The 16,157-nt window shown below is 49.5% G+C and overlaps 1 protein-coding gene across 1 annotated transcript in view; it reads right to left on the reverse strand.

Annotated features, from left to right (window-relative positions):
- Nucleotides 1-16,157, reverse strand: part of SLC24A4 (solute carrier family 24 member 4) — a 190,932-nt gene that overhangs the window by 49,694 nt on the left and 125,081 nt on the right. The window contains exons 3-7 of the mRNA XM_086363181.1: nt 8,905-8,981; nt 5,656-5,730; nt 2,818-2,902; nt 2,189-2,292; nt 1,325-1,399 (exon numbers count right to left, since the gene is read on the reverse strand). Coding sequence (XP_086219307.1) covers nt 1,325-1,399; nt 2,189-2,292; nt 2,818-2,902; nt 5,656-5,730; nt 8,905-8,981 — 416 coding nt within the window. The remainder of the gene's footprint in view (nt 1-1,324; nt 1,400-2,188; nt 2,293-2,817; nt 2,903-5,655; nt 5,731-8,904; nt 8,982-16,157) is intronic.

A 16,157-nucleotide genomic window follows, 5' to 3' on the forward strand; every position in this document is an offset into this window, starting at 1 on the left:
CAACAGATTACATCACTCAGCGTTCCAGCATCTTCCTGCCCAAAGAGTTACACACTAGATGTATTCTTTTATTATGCATTACTTTTGCCTTTTATGATATGCTTTCGGGTATTATGCTGATTTGGTAAAATCGTATATAGGTAAATTGTTTTACCTCTAACTTTCATTTTTGGGAGTGTGGTGGGCAGTCTCTCAGATACCTGACATTCAAGCTCCCCTTGGCATGTGGCCTGATCGTAGGGATCTGCTTCTAACAGAATATGGCAAAAGTGAGGGCTGTCACGTCCGAGATTCGGTTACAAACAGACTGTGGCTTCCATCTCGGCACCTGCTTGCCCTTGCTGGGAGGGGAAGCAGTCCCCAGTGATGTGAGCTGTTCTATGGACAAGCCTGAGGCCTGCCCACCGCCTCATGAGGGATCTTGAAAGCAGATTGTTGCCCAGGGGAGCCTTGACGTAACTGTTTTCTGGACGGTGAGTACACAGATGAGAGATCCTCAGCCAGAGGGCTTGGCTAAGCCACTCCCAGATTTGATCCATAGAAAAAGAGGGCAATAAAAGTTTGCTGTCTTAAGCTGCTGAGTATGAGGGAAATTTGTTACATGGCGACAGCTAACTAATACAAAGATCACGGTTATCAAATCCAGTTGGCTCTAGATGTCCTTAGGGGGAGAACTATTCTAGAATACATTTCATACTCTGAGATCTGGGCATGCCACATGCATCTGCCCTCTTGATGTGACCTGCCCTCATGCAGTCACTTGAAAGCACCTTTTGGATGGAAACTGCTCCCCTGTGGGTGACACGGTCCTCAGCAGTAAACTGTGTCACGGGCTTCACTGCCGTGTCACTGTCACATGGTATGCATGATGTCACCCCAGGCCTCAGGGGTCCCTGTTTCAGGCCCTCTGCTTTTTCTGCCCACATCCTCGCTCCCAGCTGCCTAACCTGAGGGCTCCCAGCTGGTCTCTCTCTTCCCAGCTCTGCAGTGAGCTAGGCAACCAGAAACTCTGCTCCTTGGGAAACTGGCTCTAAGTGAGGATCTGAAGGCCTCTGATGAGCACATTCTTAAGCTTAACTGCATCAACCATATGATGCCTGCTTTAGTTTTTTCAAGGCCGTTCTGCCCTCAAGGTGGTACCTGGATGTGCTTGATAACCAAGGCATTGGGTATGAGGTTTTTGGGACAGGGAAGCACCGTGGAGGGGAATAGGTCAACTCGACCACAGTGAGTGGCCAGCACACCACAGGGCGGGGTGCCGTGGGTTCTCTGGTCATAGTGCCAGGGACAGGACAGTGGGGCGGGGGAGGGTGCGTTAACTCACGGCAATGAGCACGATGACAGACAGGGTGTAGTACACGGAGTCTCGGCACACGGCCCACCATGTCAGACGGACCACCTGCCGAGCAAAGGGCCATTAGCGTCACCAGCTGGGGGGTGTCCCATTGCCCCCAGACCCCTGCAGCTGCAGACACATGCCCTCGGAGCTCATCTTAACTGTCCACCAGGACCACAGCGTGTCTGGCTGCTCCAGGCCACCTTGCTCTCTTGGTCATATTTGGGTACAGAAGGACAGCGTGTTCACATTCATAAGTAATGGCAAAGCTGCCCCCTGCTCCTTCACGGTGACCACATGGCAAGTATCCCAGGAGAAGCCATGTGGCCGGGGGAGGCCAGAGACACTCACTCTTCTCTCAGCGCTAGAACTTTCTGGGGGTGACTGGCTGCCTCCCTCTACCTCCCTGGCCAGAGAGAGCTTTCCATGAGCCCGACTCTCTGAGGCCAAGTCTAATGTCCCCCTGTGGCTCCAAGGATCAGGAAGATGTGATAGGAAATCTACAAGCCAGCTTCATGCACCCATAGGGAGGCAGAAGACAGGCCCCAGGTAAGTCCAGAGTCTAGTTCATGGTCAGGGTTACAGGAAACGCTTCTTAAATATTTACTGCTGTCAAATAAATGTCCCACAACCCACCCCCGAGACCAGCCAAGGGGGCAGCTGACGCTGTTTCTGCTCTCAGACCCATGGGTGGAAGGAACACAGGACACCCCTGTTACACGCAAGGAAAGGGGCTTGGAGGGGACACCCCTGCTCAAAGCCACAGGGAGTTACAGGCATGGCTAAGGATGGGCCTTGGATCTCTCCCACGCTATCCCTATGTCATTTCATGAGAAGAGAGACACCACTGACCTGCCCTGCGAATAATCCACAAACTCCGATTATACACAGGATGTTGAACACAGCAGAGCCCACGATGGTTCCAACCCCAACATCTCCGTGGGTGATGAACACGCCTGGGAAGAAAGAGGCACAAACCTCATGTGCAAGCCCAGGCCTGCCCCTTCCTCAGACCCTGGCCGGTTCCGTGTCCCCCACCCCATGAATGGACCGGACTTGTTCTTACTACCAGGGAACACCCGAGATGCTGGTGAGAATGACAAAACCAGAGGTGGAGGAGTCCTCAGGGACCCGCTACACCAATCCTCCCATTTGGGGAACAGCTTTATCGATAATTCACATGCTGTAAAATTCACCCATTTAAAATATCACTTTAGCATTTTCTGGTATAGTCAGAATTATACAATCATCACTGCAATCTAGTTTTAGAACGTTTTCATCACCTCAAAAACACCCATACCTGTGAGTACCCTACTCCACTCCACAGCCCAGGAGTGGAGTAATTCACTTTCTCTCCACGTCTCCCATTTTACAGATGAGAAAACTGACACTCAGAGCTGAAAAAACATGCCCACAAGAGTCTGGGCACCCAACCTGGGTTCTTCCTATATCCCATGTCTCAAGCTGATAGGATTTCTTACCAATAACAGAGGCAAACAGCTCTGGTGTTGAGCTTCCCGCAGCCATGAAGGTGGCTCCAGCCACATCTTCGCTCAGATGGAGTTTCTGAAACAGAAGTGACCGCAGACCCTCAGGCTGTACTGCAGGTGCAGTAAGCATGCCTACTGGCCACTTATGGAGAGTGCGGGGCACAGCCCCGCAGCCAGAGTCAAGCTTCAGGGCTGGTGGCCTCTCTTTGCTCATCCCAAGCATATGCCCTCCTCCACTCTGCCTGATGTTCGCTCACCTCAGAGTCCCCTCTCCCCTTCCTCCATCTGTCAATTTTTGTTCATTGTCTGAATGCTTAAATAGTCTCTCTTTGATGAAGACTTTTCAAAAGGGCCACCACGAGTCATCCACTCCCCCAGGGAAGAGAAGCTGAAACATGACTCATGCAGTGAGGATCTGAGGTCCATGTGCATGCTTCCCCCACTGGATGACAAGATGGGTCTTTCTCATCTTTGGATGCCTGGAACAGGAGCTGGGGATCATTGGGGAGTCTGCTAGTCTAGTGCCTGTCACTTCTGGTGCTCATGCAGACCTTGGGTACCATGTGAACATCCATACATCAGGTTGTGGGATGTGGCAAACTCAGGTGCATAGCCTGGCCCCTGCATCCCAGAAGGCCTTCCCAATGGCAGGCTGGACACCTGGCTGCCCACTGGAATAGACCTCACCTCCTGTCCCCAGAGTTGAGTCTGTCCTGGGTAATAATTTCAGTGGGGGAGCATTTTTTTCTGCCAAGCCCTCAGACAGGGCTAGAACTATCTAGGCCCACTCTGCTTGGTGAGACCATGTTCTGGACACAGAGACCCATCCTCTGATCTGGAATTTGGGGCTGGGGGCTTTGGGTGCTTGGGAAAACCATGGAAATTCTGGGTCCCCCTGAATGCCAACTTGAAGGTGCCTGGCTATGGTCCTTAGGAGGCCTCTGGGAAGACTGGCTCAGAGCAGGACTTGGTCTCCTCTAGCCCCCACCTCCCAAAGCATTCCTTGGGAGCCTGGGCTCTGAAGCCACTGAGGAATCCATTCCCTGGGCCAGTACAACCTCCTCAGTAAGCTTGCTACGGAAGGAGTCCTCAGAAGGGTTGGAGCTGTGGGTTTGTTGGGAAATGGGATAGGGGCACAGCATTGACCCCCCCAGGCAGAAGCCCACCCACCCTAGCCCTGCCAAAGAGGAGGTATCACAGAGGTTCAGCCATCAGAGCACCTATGATAGCTTTTACCAGAATCCAAACCATGCTATATCCTGTCCTGCCTCCTTCCTGCCTCTGCCTGGGTCACTCCTTCCCTCTGGAATGACCTCCTTCCACTCAGCTGGTGGAACTTCTCATTCCCAAAGCCTGGACCAAATGCCACCTCCTCCATGAAGCTTTCCTCGGTTTCTCCCCAGAGATGCTCCTTCCCTCCTTTTGAATCCTCAGTACTTTTGATGGCTCTCACTAGGTCCCTTCCATCAGCATTCCCTATGAAGCCAGGACCATAACCCTTGCTCACCTCTGTGTTTTTAGGGAGATGGGTAACCTCGTCTAGCATCTCCACTGAATGGGGCCCTGTGTCCATGGGCTTCTGTCACCTCAAAGTGGGCAGGGGACCCAACCTTGTTGTTGCGATCCACAACATATTCCAGGGTGTATATTCTGGAAAGACCAGTTGACTGTTTTTCCTGAGAGCCTCCTCTGAAGAAGTGATAGCCCACCACTCCAGGGCTGCCTCTAGGTTGAACAGTCAACCCTGACATCCCAGCAGCCATTTCCTGATACTGTTCCTCCTCTGGCTCAGTTCTCTCACTGACAGGTGTCTTGGAGAAGAGCATATGGTTTGATCTGAGTGGGGTGAGAGGTCAAGTGTGGAGCAAGGGGAAGGCAGGGCCTTTGCACACTTTTGCCAGGTCACTCACCACTTAGTGAACTAGGTCAAAAGCAGCCAGTCCTCCTGGAGCTCAAGTAATGGGGACGTGCCCACCCCTAACAGTCCATGTCCAACCTGCAAATGTCCCAACGACAGTACGGCTTCAAATAGCTGGGAGACTTCAAGTGGATAAAGTGCAGTGACACCCAGATCAGTCTGCACTTGTGCACATGTGTTAAGTTGCTTCAGTCTTGCCCGACTCTGTGAGACCCTATGGACTGCAGCCTGCAGGTTCCTCTGCCCATGGGATTCTCCAGGCAAGGATACTGGAGCGGGTTGCCATGACCGCTCTCCAGGGGATCTTCCCAGCCCAGGGATTGAACCCACATCTCTTGTGTCTCCTGCATTGGCAGGCAGGTTCTTTACCACTAGTGCCACCTGGGAAGCCCCCAGTCTGAACACAGCAGATGCTAAAAACAGAGACAGTTTTCCTTCCTTGGCTAGAAGTTGAGAGAGGAGGGGGCAGGACTGGGAAAACTTAACAAAAGAATTAAAAGGAGACAATGTCAGGCTGCAAAGGCATTCCCTGCCATTGCATCTCAGCATCTTCCCTGGGGACACAGAGCCCCACCTGGTACCTGTCACTTGCAGCTGGTTTTGGCAAATGCTCCCTAACTAACCAGCTTTGGCTTAACTACCAGTACCTGCTATGAAGCCAGAGGTCCTGGGTAATAATTTCACTGGGGGAGCATTTTCTTCTGCTAAGCTCTGGGGGAGGACACCACCCCCTAATTGTAATCTGGAGCTTCAGAGCGAGGCTTTGCACTAGCGATGCCAACTACTTGGCCTGACAACCTTCACTGCCAGAGTGTTCCCCACTTCTTGGCCTGGCACTGATATGCCAAGTGTCAGTCACCCCCAGCCCCCGACCCAGGCTTTGCCAAAGGTTCTAAGACCTTCCCACGCACCTCGCAGATCTTCTCTAGAGATGGAACAAAGAAGTCATCACAGACTATGGCCAAGGCGTAGAACATGTACAGAGCCTGCAAAGGAAACGGGGGGACAGCATCAGCCAGGACTCCCGCCAGCAGTGGGAGTGGCCAGGAACCCATCACGCTCCACACCAGCCTGCTTGGGTTAGGAAAACTCCAGCACCACTGGGGTGTGCTTCTCCTCAATCCCCTCACTGGCAGATGGGACCCAGACAGGAGAAACAACCTGTTGAGCATCGGAGTGGAATAAAAGTCAGTCCACAGAGTCCTGTGTCCCTTCCTCTCTTCTTAAACAAGCAACCGTCTCTCTCCAACACACAAGTAGGCCCTCGACAGGCAAGATCCAAACCTCAAGGGCTGAGAAGGAAAGCATTTAAAACCATTACCTTAAGAGTTTAAAATAATCATCATCCTGATTTTCCCTCTTCGAGTTTTAGCAAAGGCATCATTTCCTGTCACCAACTGCCCACCTCCTGCCAAAACAGACAACTTGAGACCCAGCATTTCCTGGGATGCTGCTTGATGTTGGTCCAGGTTAAAATACATGAGCCACTGAACATTGGGAGGTTCACGGGACAGAATCCAGATTCTAGGGCTAATCCTGGGAATTTTTTGCCTTGTGATTTTGGATAAGTCATGTCTCCAAGTCTCATTTTCTTCTGTTTCATGACAGAGCAAGAACAGATCAGTAGTTTTTAGATGATGTTATCTGCAGAACTCCTCTCTGACCTGTCCACCCAACATGACTTTACTGAGCTCATCTTATATGCCAGGTACTATTCTAGCCATGAGGGATAAGGGGACAAGGATGCCAGGAAAAGCCTCTGCCTCTTTGTGGGGGACAAATAGGCAAATAAAGTATCTATCATGGCTAGGAAACAGCACGTGAAAAGGTCCTGAGGCAGGAGTGTGTTCGATGCATTTGAAAAACAGCAAGGACATTGGTGCAGGCAGAACAGATTGAAAGTAAAGTGGAAAACGACTAAGGTGAGGTTGGAGGGAGTGGCAAGGACCAGAATCTGTGGAAAGGAGATGCGATTTTATGCTGAGCACTGGAGGAAGCCATTTTTTTCTTCAGAGAAAAAGTGAGATGAATGCCCTATTCCCGAAAGAGGGAAAGGCTGGGCTGCTTCAGCTAAAATGGTGTGATATTCCAACAACTTTACAATTAATTGCATGCATGCAGGCATGCTCAGTCGGTCAGTTGTGTCCGACTCTTTGCGACCCCATAGACTGTAGCCCTCCAGGCTCCTCTGTCCATGGAATTTTCCAAGCAAGAATACTAGAGTAGGTTTCCATTCCCTACTCCAGGGGACCTTCCTGACCCAAGGGTCGAATCCATGTCTCTTGTGCCTCCTGCATAGGCAGGTGAATTCTTTACCAACCGAGCTATCAGGGAAGCCCACAGATAAAGTGGAAGATCTATCAACTGTGACCACAGCATCCAAGGCAAATGTGTGCTGGAGTCCAGGTGTGGCTATCCCTGAATTTGACTCATTATCATTTGGGGGGAAGCAAAAAGAAACAAATACCGGGGGTGTGGGGAACGTGGAGAGAGAGAGAGAGACAGGAGACACTGCTACAAATCTCAGGATCCCAACCTAAATTCATACCCTCAGAAATTCGCCCCTACAGCATTTCCCAGGCAAAGAGCCTCTGGTTCCCCTGACGTCTCAGAAACACTGGAGAGAAAAGGGGGCCAAGATGGCGCTACTATTTCCTTCACTTGGGCGGGAAGTTCTGAGAAGCTTCTTAGTGCTACAGACAAAACCTGGCTCCAAAGCTCAAGTTTTTTCTCGCTCTAAAGAAGGGCTCAGCAAAGTTTTTCTTAAAGTGTCTGATGAGTCTTTATAGGCCATACAGCCTGTCCTAACTCTGCTGCTGTAGAAGAAGAGCAGCCATGGACAGGAGGGTGGCTGCCTACCAATAAAACTTTATTTATAAACACAGGAAGTGGGCTGGATTTTGTTCTCCAGATGTAGTTGGGTAGTGCGTGCTCTAAAAGGGTTCCTGCAAAATTCCCGAGGACCTCTCAAGTTCAGGAAAAAAGGCTTTGACAAGACATTGGTGAGGCAGAGGGACAGATTGTGGGACTAACTGGTCAAATCCACATCCCCTCAGTGAATGGGGAGGGCAGGGGAAAGCCAGAGAAACTAGAAAGATAATAACTCCCTTTGAGAAATAATACACAAGACTGTCACTTGAAATTTGCCTACAATCTTCATTTTCATTAATGGTTTATCCCGTTAATTAAAACTTCACTCACCCCTTATTCTCAGGTGGCTACTATCTATGTGAGAATCCCAGCTTTCCCTTGCTTAATTATCTCTTGCAAAGATGAATACTTGGTTGGGTTTAAATATAGAAGCAGATGGTGCTGAGCGGTCAGGGAACCACATCAGGAGGAACATTTGCTGTGGTAGATCCAAAGTAGAAAATTAAACCCTAAGCGCTTTCATTTCCCTGCATCAGACAATGAGGCTGGCAAACTTTTTCTACAAAGAGACAGACAGAAAATCTTTTTTGGCTTTGTGGATCCCAGAGTCTTTGTCACAACTACTCCGGTCAGCCAGTGAAGCAGAAAAGCAGCCACAGATGATATACAAATGAATGAGAATGGCTGTGTTCCAATAAAACTCCATTTATAAGTATGGGCAATGGCTGTGGGCTGTAGTTCGCATGCAGAGAAGAGCAACTATTACCTATCATTTAGGTTTGAGCTCACTATGCCTTTTTGAACTGCTACTCGAACTCTGCCGCTGCTCACCAGGCTCATTTAATACTGAGGAAGTTTGAGAAGAAGAGCACCAAAGTCTCAAACCGCAGTTATGTCAGGACGGTAAAACGTGGGGCGGGGGAGGGGGTGGGGGTGGCTCCTGGAGAGCATTATCCCATTCCCTGCTATGTCTGAAGGATGTGACCCATGTTCGCTTGTATTTACACATCTGGGGAAGAGATGCCGTCACTCCCGTTTTATAAAAAGCAGAAAAGGAGGCACAAGAAGACGTGAATCTTTGTCCTGGCTCTGGGGCCATTCACTGTGTGACACTGAGCAAGTCACTTCACATCCTTAAGACTTCATTTCTTTGCGGTTAAAACACGTCCAGGACCTGTTCTCAGAGGGCTCTTATAAGAACACGGTGAGATCTCTGACACCTTGTGCTCTGCAGACAGGCTTCCCCTGCTGGAAACTGAGGGATGTCCCACCCCAAGAGGGCCACTTACACCAAGAATATGCAGCAGGACGGCCCCGTGCTGTCGCTCGTTGTTGGAGAACAGGTCTGTGGGGAACTCGTGAATTGCTGGAAGACAAGAGGACAGGGTAAGGTGTTAGTTATCAAGGAGTGTCCCTAGGGCTTGGCCATGGAACTGTGGAGGCCCGGTGTTGGGCCTGGGGAGAGGCTGGCTATTTCTCCTCTGTTTGTGGCAGATCTGAGCTCTTAGGAAAACATTGCTGGATATAGATTATCCAGATATTCTAGTACCTTAGAGTTGACCATGGTTTGTATATCCCTTGCAATTAAAAAAAGAGAGCATGAAACACATCACAACCACTAGGATGGCTATAAACAAAAAGACAGATAAAAACTAGTGTTGGCAAGGAGGCTGGAGCCCTCATACATTACTAGTAGGGATGTAAAACAGTGCAGTCACTTTGGAAAACACTCTAGCAGTTCCTAAAAAGATTAAACAGAGGGTTTGACCTGCAATTTTACTCCCAAGTATCTTCCCAGGGGAAATGGAAAACATACATTCACACAAAACCTGTACATGAATGTTCATAGTGGTATTATTCATAATAACCAAAATGCAGAAACAAGCCGAACATCTACCAACTGATGAGAGGATAAAGCGTGATACATCCATACAAATGGAATATTATTTGGTGATAAAAAGAAGTACTGATACATGTTACAATATGGAGGATGCTTGAAAACATTTTGCTAAGTGAAAGAATTGTAAGAAGTCAGTCACAAGACTACTTATTGTATGGTTCCATTAATATAAAATGTCCAGAAGAGGCCAATCTATAAAGATGGAGATAGATTAATGGTTTCCCAAGGCTGGAGGGTATGGTGTTTGGGGGATGACAGCTAAGAGGTACTGCATTTCTTTCTGGGGTGATGTTTGCAGCGATGCTTGCCCAATTCTAAATATGAAGAGCCACTGAATTCTGTGTTTTAAATAGATGACCTATATAGTATGTGAATTATATCTCAATAAAGTTGTGACCCCAGGTGGTATTAGTGGTAAAGAACCTGCCTTCCAATGCAGGAGACTGAAGAAACTCGGGTTCAATCCCTGGGTCCGGAAGATCCCCTGGAGTAAATGGCAACCTATTCAATATTCTCGCCTGGAGAATCCCATGGATGGAGGAGCCTGGCAGGTTACAGTCCATGGGGTCGCAAAGAGTTGGCCACAACTGAAGCGACTTGGCACAAAGTTGTTACCAAAAAAAGCATTAAAAAATCGAAAGATGCCAAAGAGGAAAATCAGGGGATGGTTCCTCATTCTGTCAAAGGATTCTGATCACATTCTTACCAGAGAGCTTTCCAACTGGCTTCAACACACACTCAGATCTGTTACGAACACAATCCCCACCAAGAGTCTTGCTGAGGCTGGAGACAGTTGTCTTGCTCTGAGCGGGCTGTGAGTTCACATGGCCAAGTTCGGGTCTTAGCTCTAATATTTACAGGCTGGGTCAACAGGGACACGTTCCTTAACTTCCTTGTGCCTCAGTTTCTTCATTGGTAAAATGGTGAGATTAACTTTAATAACATGCCTTAAAGTGTTTCAAGCTCATGGTGAGCTTCAAACCAGCACCCTCATCCCAGGATTCTAGAATTCTCTTCCCTCACCACTGTCAAGTCAGAGCTGAGAAGCAGCTCCAGGAAGAGAGGCTGGAGTCGCTTCAGAGCTCAGGGACAGATGGCCTCTTTGCAAAGACCTTCCGGTCTAGACCCGTCAGCCCCTTCTCCCACCTTCTCCTCCCACCCACAGCGCATCTGTCACTCCTGGTGGGGAAGTGGAGATCCCAGAGAGGTCAAGTGATGCTGTCAGGGATGGGGATGGCACTGTGGGCACCAGGAAAATCTGTCCTCTGCTGAGCACTCATTCAGCAGAACCACACAGAGCAGGGGAAATGGTCCACGGGAGGTGAGGCTCCAGGTCAGCCCTGGAAGGGGAGCTGAAGCCAAGCTGGAACAAGGGAGGAGGCAGGGCTAGGAGCACCCTTGTCTCCTGACCTCTCAGGTCCACCCCAGTGCCAGGGACGCTTCCACCAGTACAGGCAGCATCTCAGGTCACTGAGCGCCATGTCATGCACCTTTCTTTGGCCCCAAGAATGCCCCTGTGGGGTGGGTACCATGTGCTCTGGGCTCACGGCATTCTGGACTGTAGGGGGAGCCCCGTGAGGCAGGGAGCCCTCTGCTCTGGGAATCAAACACTCAGGAAGCAGGTTCTGTCTCTGACGTGCCCAAGTAGCCTGAACAACTCATTTGCTTCTTGGCCTCAAAATGCTCACCTGTAATGGAGGAATAACTGTTTCTCATCATCCAGTCAATCCTAAAGGAAATCAACCCTGAATATTCATTGGAAGGACTGATGCTGAAGCTAAAGTTCCAATACTTTGGCCACCTGATGCAAAAAGTTGACTTGTTGGAAAAGACCCTGATGCTGGGAAAGATTGAAGACAGGAGGAGAAGGGGGCGGCAGAGAATGAGATGGTTGGATGGCATCACTGACTCAATGGACATGAGTTTGAGCAAGCTCCGGGAGATAGTGAAGGACAGGGAAGCCTGGCGTGCTTCAGTCTATGGGATCACAAAGAGTTGGACATGACTTAGCGACTGAAAAACCACCGCCCCCAATGGGTGACCAACAGGTAAGTATCCTTCAATGTCATTTCTGCAGGTTCTCCATCAGACACTGCCACATCCCCATATCCTCATCACTGGTCCTCATCGAATACTGGAAGCTTCTGGAAGGCATTAATCCACACTGTCCTGGCACACAGTAGGTTCTCAATAGACCTTAACAGTCAATTGAAAATGCTAAAATATTTGGTTGGCCAAAAGTTCGTTCAGGTGTTTCCATACCATGTTTCTGGTATGTTTGGGTTTCTGGAAAAACCCAAATGAACTTTTTGGCCAACCCTATATTAACAAAAAGGGCTTCCCTCAAAGCTCAGTTGGTAAAGAATTCACCTGTAATGCAGAAGACCCCGGTTCAATTCCTGGGTCGGGAAGATCCGCTGGAGAAAGAATAGGCTACCCATTCCAGTACTTTGGCCCCCTCATGCGAAGAGTTGACTCATTGGAAAAGACTCTGATGCTGGGAGGGATTGGGGGAAGGAGGAGAAGGGGACGAAAGAGGATGAGATGGCTGGATGGCATCACTGACTCGATGGACGTGAGTCTGAGTAAACTCCGGGAGTTGGTGAGGGACAGGGAGGCCTGGTGTGCTGCGATTCATGGGGTCGCAAATAGTTGGACATGACTGAGCGACCGATCTGATCTGATCCAGTATTCTGGCCTGGAGAATTCCATGGACTGTGTAATCCATGGGGTCGCAAAGAGTCAGACACAACTGAACGACTTTCACATATTAACAAAAATGACAATGTACATCATCTCATCCTGTTAGAATGCTTTCATTACTCTTGCAAGACTCTTAAATACCTAGAATGATACCTCTTCTGGTTCAGAGTCGACACAAAAAATGCTTATAAGTGCATGCTCAGTTGCTCACTCGTGTCCAACTCTTTGCGACCCCATGTACTGTAGCCCACCAGGTTCCTCTGTCTATGGAATTCCCCAGGCAAGAATACTAGAGTGGGTTGCCATTTCCTTCTCCAGGGGGCCTTCCCAACCCAGGGATTGAACCCATGTCTCCTGCATTACAGGCGGATTGTTTACCCACTGAGCCACCTAGGAAGCCCCAAATGCTTATTATAAACTTCCAGGATAAAAGTCCCTCCTCTGTGAATATAATTTGGCTCTAAAAGTGATGGGTTTTCCTTTAAAACAAACAAAAAAAAATCTGCTTTTTAAGATAAGTCTCCCAATAAAACCTAGAAAACATTATTAGCTCCCCTAGACATTCAGAAAATGTTCCCACTTTAAAACAAGCAGCATTTAATGAAATATAGATTCTTTCACTTTTTCCCCCTGTAATCAAACTTCTTTAATAGAATTGCTGCTGTCAGTTCAAGGGCAGGAGTCTGCTTCAAGGCTCAGCTCAGAGATGGAGAATTATAGAGGGAATAACTTGGCATTCTTGTGTCCAGGATCTTGTTTCCAGGAGAAATGGAACTGTCTGGGATATAAGGGCAGATCAAACAGACATTTCTGCCATGAAAATGAGTCAGTTTTTGATTCTCCAAACCAATGATTTGTGAGCTGGTGATTTATCCAATCCTGGGCACTCTTTGAGAATTAGAAACAAGTAAGGTTGCCTTTCTGCTATAAGGACATATCGTCTGGGCTCCAGTAGAGAGGGGGATGTGGGTTATAAATGACCTTGTCCTTGGTGAGAAATGGCTTCTACTGGTTCAGCTGCAGCACCGTGCTCTGTGACCCCATGCATACGCTGGAGGGCTGTGGAGGGGAGCAAATGCCATCATGGCCTGAGTTCTGCCAGCAGAGACAGAGTAACCGGCAGAGCCACCAGCTGCTCATGACCCATCACCCTCTGTACCTACCCAAGTCTTCTGGACACACCCCGAGCCCATGAGGTAGGTGCCACAGCCACAAATGTCCCTGTTTTCCAAATAAGACTCAGCAGGGAAATGATCTGTTCAGGGACCACATAAGCCAGGACTTAGCATGGAGACCCTCTAACACAGATGGAAATCATGCAGTACCAGGACATGGAGACTTGACTTGGGTCCTGATTCAACTACCCATCAGCTTGTGGAACCCTGGGCAAGTCATTTAACCTCTCTGTCCTTTCCGTTTCTTCTGTGGCAATCTGCCACCACACAAGGGGGTGAAATAGTCATTGTTACTGTGTGCGGCATGCCCTGGCATGGATATCAAAGGCTACAAGCAGGGATATGGTCACCCTGCCCTCCCCAGTTGGCAGCTGGTAACTGGGACCCATCCACTCCCCAATTCAAGAATCAAATCCTCTAGAAACTGGCATATGGGGGGGGGGGAAGTGTACGGCCACAGAGCCAATGTATTAATAGCAGGAACTCCATCCCTCCCACCTTTGTCATCAACAGCAACAATTTTCAACTGCAGGCAGCCTATGCAGCTGCTCAGGGCTTTGTCTCCAGAAGTAGATAACTTGCAGGTTTCAGGGAGTGTCTCTGCCCTTTGTTACCTCTGTGACCTTGGGAAGTTGTTGAACACCTCCTGGCTGTGACCTCATCTCTAAGTGGGGATGCTACAGACCCTGCCTGCCAGGCTGCAGTAAAGATTAAGTGATACAGATAATGTATGCACGGCACTTAGCCCAGCTAGGCTGCCATCACTATGAGGATCACTGATGGACAGACTCCTCCCTCCACACCAGGTCAGTCCCCGCTGATCCAGAGGACGAGCCTTGGCTTGTGAAAATCAAAGAGAAGACAAAGCCAGCTTAGTGGGGCAAAGGGTGAGCATGATTAGACCGGCCACATTAGGATCTGAATGCAGGTGCAGTTTAATCCCAACTTCCTGAGAAAACCTTCTTCTCCTCTCTCGGGCTTGCTGGGATCATGAGCCCCTGGCCATGTTCAAGGGCAGGACGCCTGCATGTCTGAGAGGGAGCTGCGCCTGCCCTACCTGATCAAATCCCCACCAGGGAGAAGGGAGGAATCAACAGGGCGCACACAAGCGGCTTTTGAGGTCACGCCTAAGCCTTTAAGCTGCAGAAATCTGGGGGTGGTGGGTGTGGGGAGGGGGAAGAGATGTGTCTGCAGGTGGAGTGGAGCTCAGAACACCGAAGATGATTCCAGCACCATCCACACTGCAGGGTGGGGGTGGAGGAGCTGCCAGCGACCCAGCAGCTACTCCCAACCCCTCTCTTAGACTTCTTTCTGTGGACCTCAGCGCCCATAATCGGTTTCTCCATCACTCTTGGTTTTGGACACCCCCTCCACTGTGTGCAGGGGTGGTGGTGGGGACTACGGCAAGAGGTCTTTCCTGTCAGTTGCCTTCCTAAACACTAGAGCTTTACGCAGTCTTCCCAGGTGGCGCTAGTGGTAAAGACCCTGCCTGACAATGCAGGAGACATAGGCAACTCGGGTTCAGTCCCTGGGTCAGGAAGATCCCCTGGAGGAGGGCATGAAACCCACTCCAGTATTCTTGTCTGGAGAATCCCATGGATAGAGGAGCCTGGCAGGCTACAGTTCACAGGGTTGCAAAAAATTGGATATGACTGAAGCTGAAGAATTGATGCTTTTGAACTGTGGTGTTGGAGAAGACTCTTGAGAGTCCCTTGGGCTGCAAGGAGATCCAACCCATCCATTCTAAAGGAGATCAGCCCTGGGTGTTCTTTGGAAGGAAGGATGCTAAAGCTGAAACTCCAGTACTTTGGCCACCTCATGTGAAGAGTTGACTCATTGGAAAAGACTCTGATGCTGGGAGGGATTGGGGGCAGGAGGAGAAGGGGACGACAGAGGATGAGATGGCTGGATGGCATCACCGACTCGATGGATGTGAGTTTGAGTGAACTCCAGGAGTTGGTGATGGATAGGGAGGCCTGGCGTGCTGCAGTTCATGGGGTTGCAGAGCCAGACACAACTGAGCGACTGAACTGAACTGAACTGAAGCAACTTAGCATGCCTGCAAACATTGGAGGGAAAACCATAAGGCCCCAGGGGACATCTGCCATCCCTTCCCCACCAAAAGCTACCAAGTTCTTGAACATAAACCAGACCCCTAGGGCACAGCTGACCTTTTTTGTTGACACACACAGTTAGATGGGTGATGCCATTAGATTTCAGAAACCCTGAATTCATGTTGCCCTTTCAAAACTCTATACTTTGGCTGACATTGCTGCTAGCTGCAAAATGTATGAATTTGTTTAACAAGTATTTACTGAGCCCTCACATGGCAGGCATTGGACTCTCTGGGAGCAGGCGGATGAGGTCCTGATATATCTACGAGCATCCTCAGGCCTGGCCGCTCCTCACCTTGGAGGGCGATGGGACTTCTGGAGAAAGCCAAAGCTACTCAGAAAGTGACTGATTAGCAGGATGGCAAATACCCTGAACCTGAATGAGTACAAGTCAATACATGCTTCTTGAGAGTTGACTACACGTCAGGCACCAGGCTAAGTGCTGAGCCTTGAGGATGGGCTCTTAAGGGTCTGGTGGGAATTGGACAAGTGAACATAGGATTTTACAAGTGAACTGTAAAGCTTGCTGTGATAGTGAGGCATGGGGAAGCCAGGGGTCACCGACCTGCGGGAGGTGGGAAGGGCAGCAAGCCTGTGGAGGGAGTGATGCCCATGTCAAGTTTCTCTTTTTTAGACCAGAGGATAAGTGC

This window comes from Bos grunniens, chromosome 21 (genome assembly GCF_055505025.1).
Source record: "Bos grunniens cultivar Pamir isolate PY7600 chromosome 21, Bosgru_T2T1.0, whole genome shotgun sequence".
NCBI lineage: Eukaryota > Metazoa > Chordata > Mammalia > Artiodactyla > Bovidae > Bos > Bos grunniens.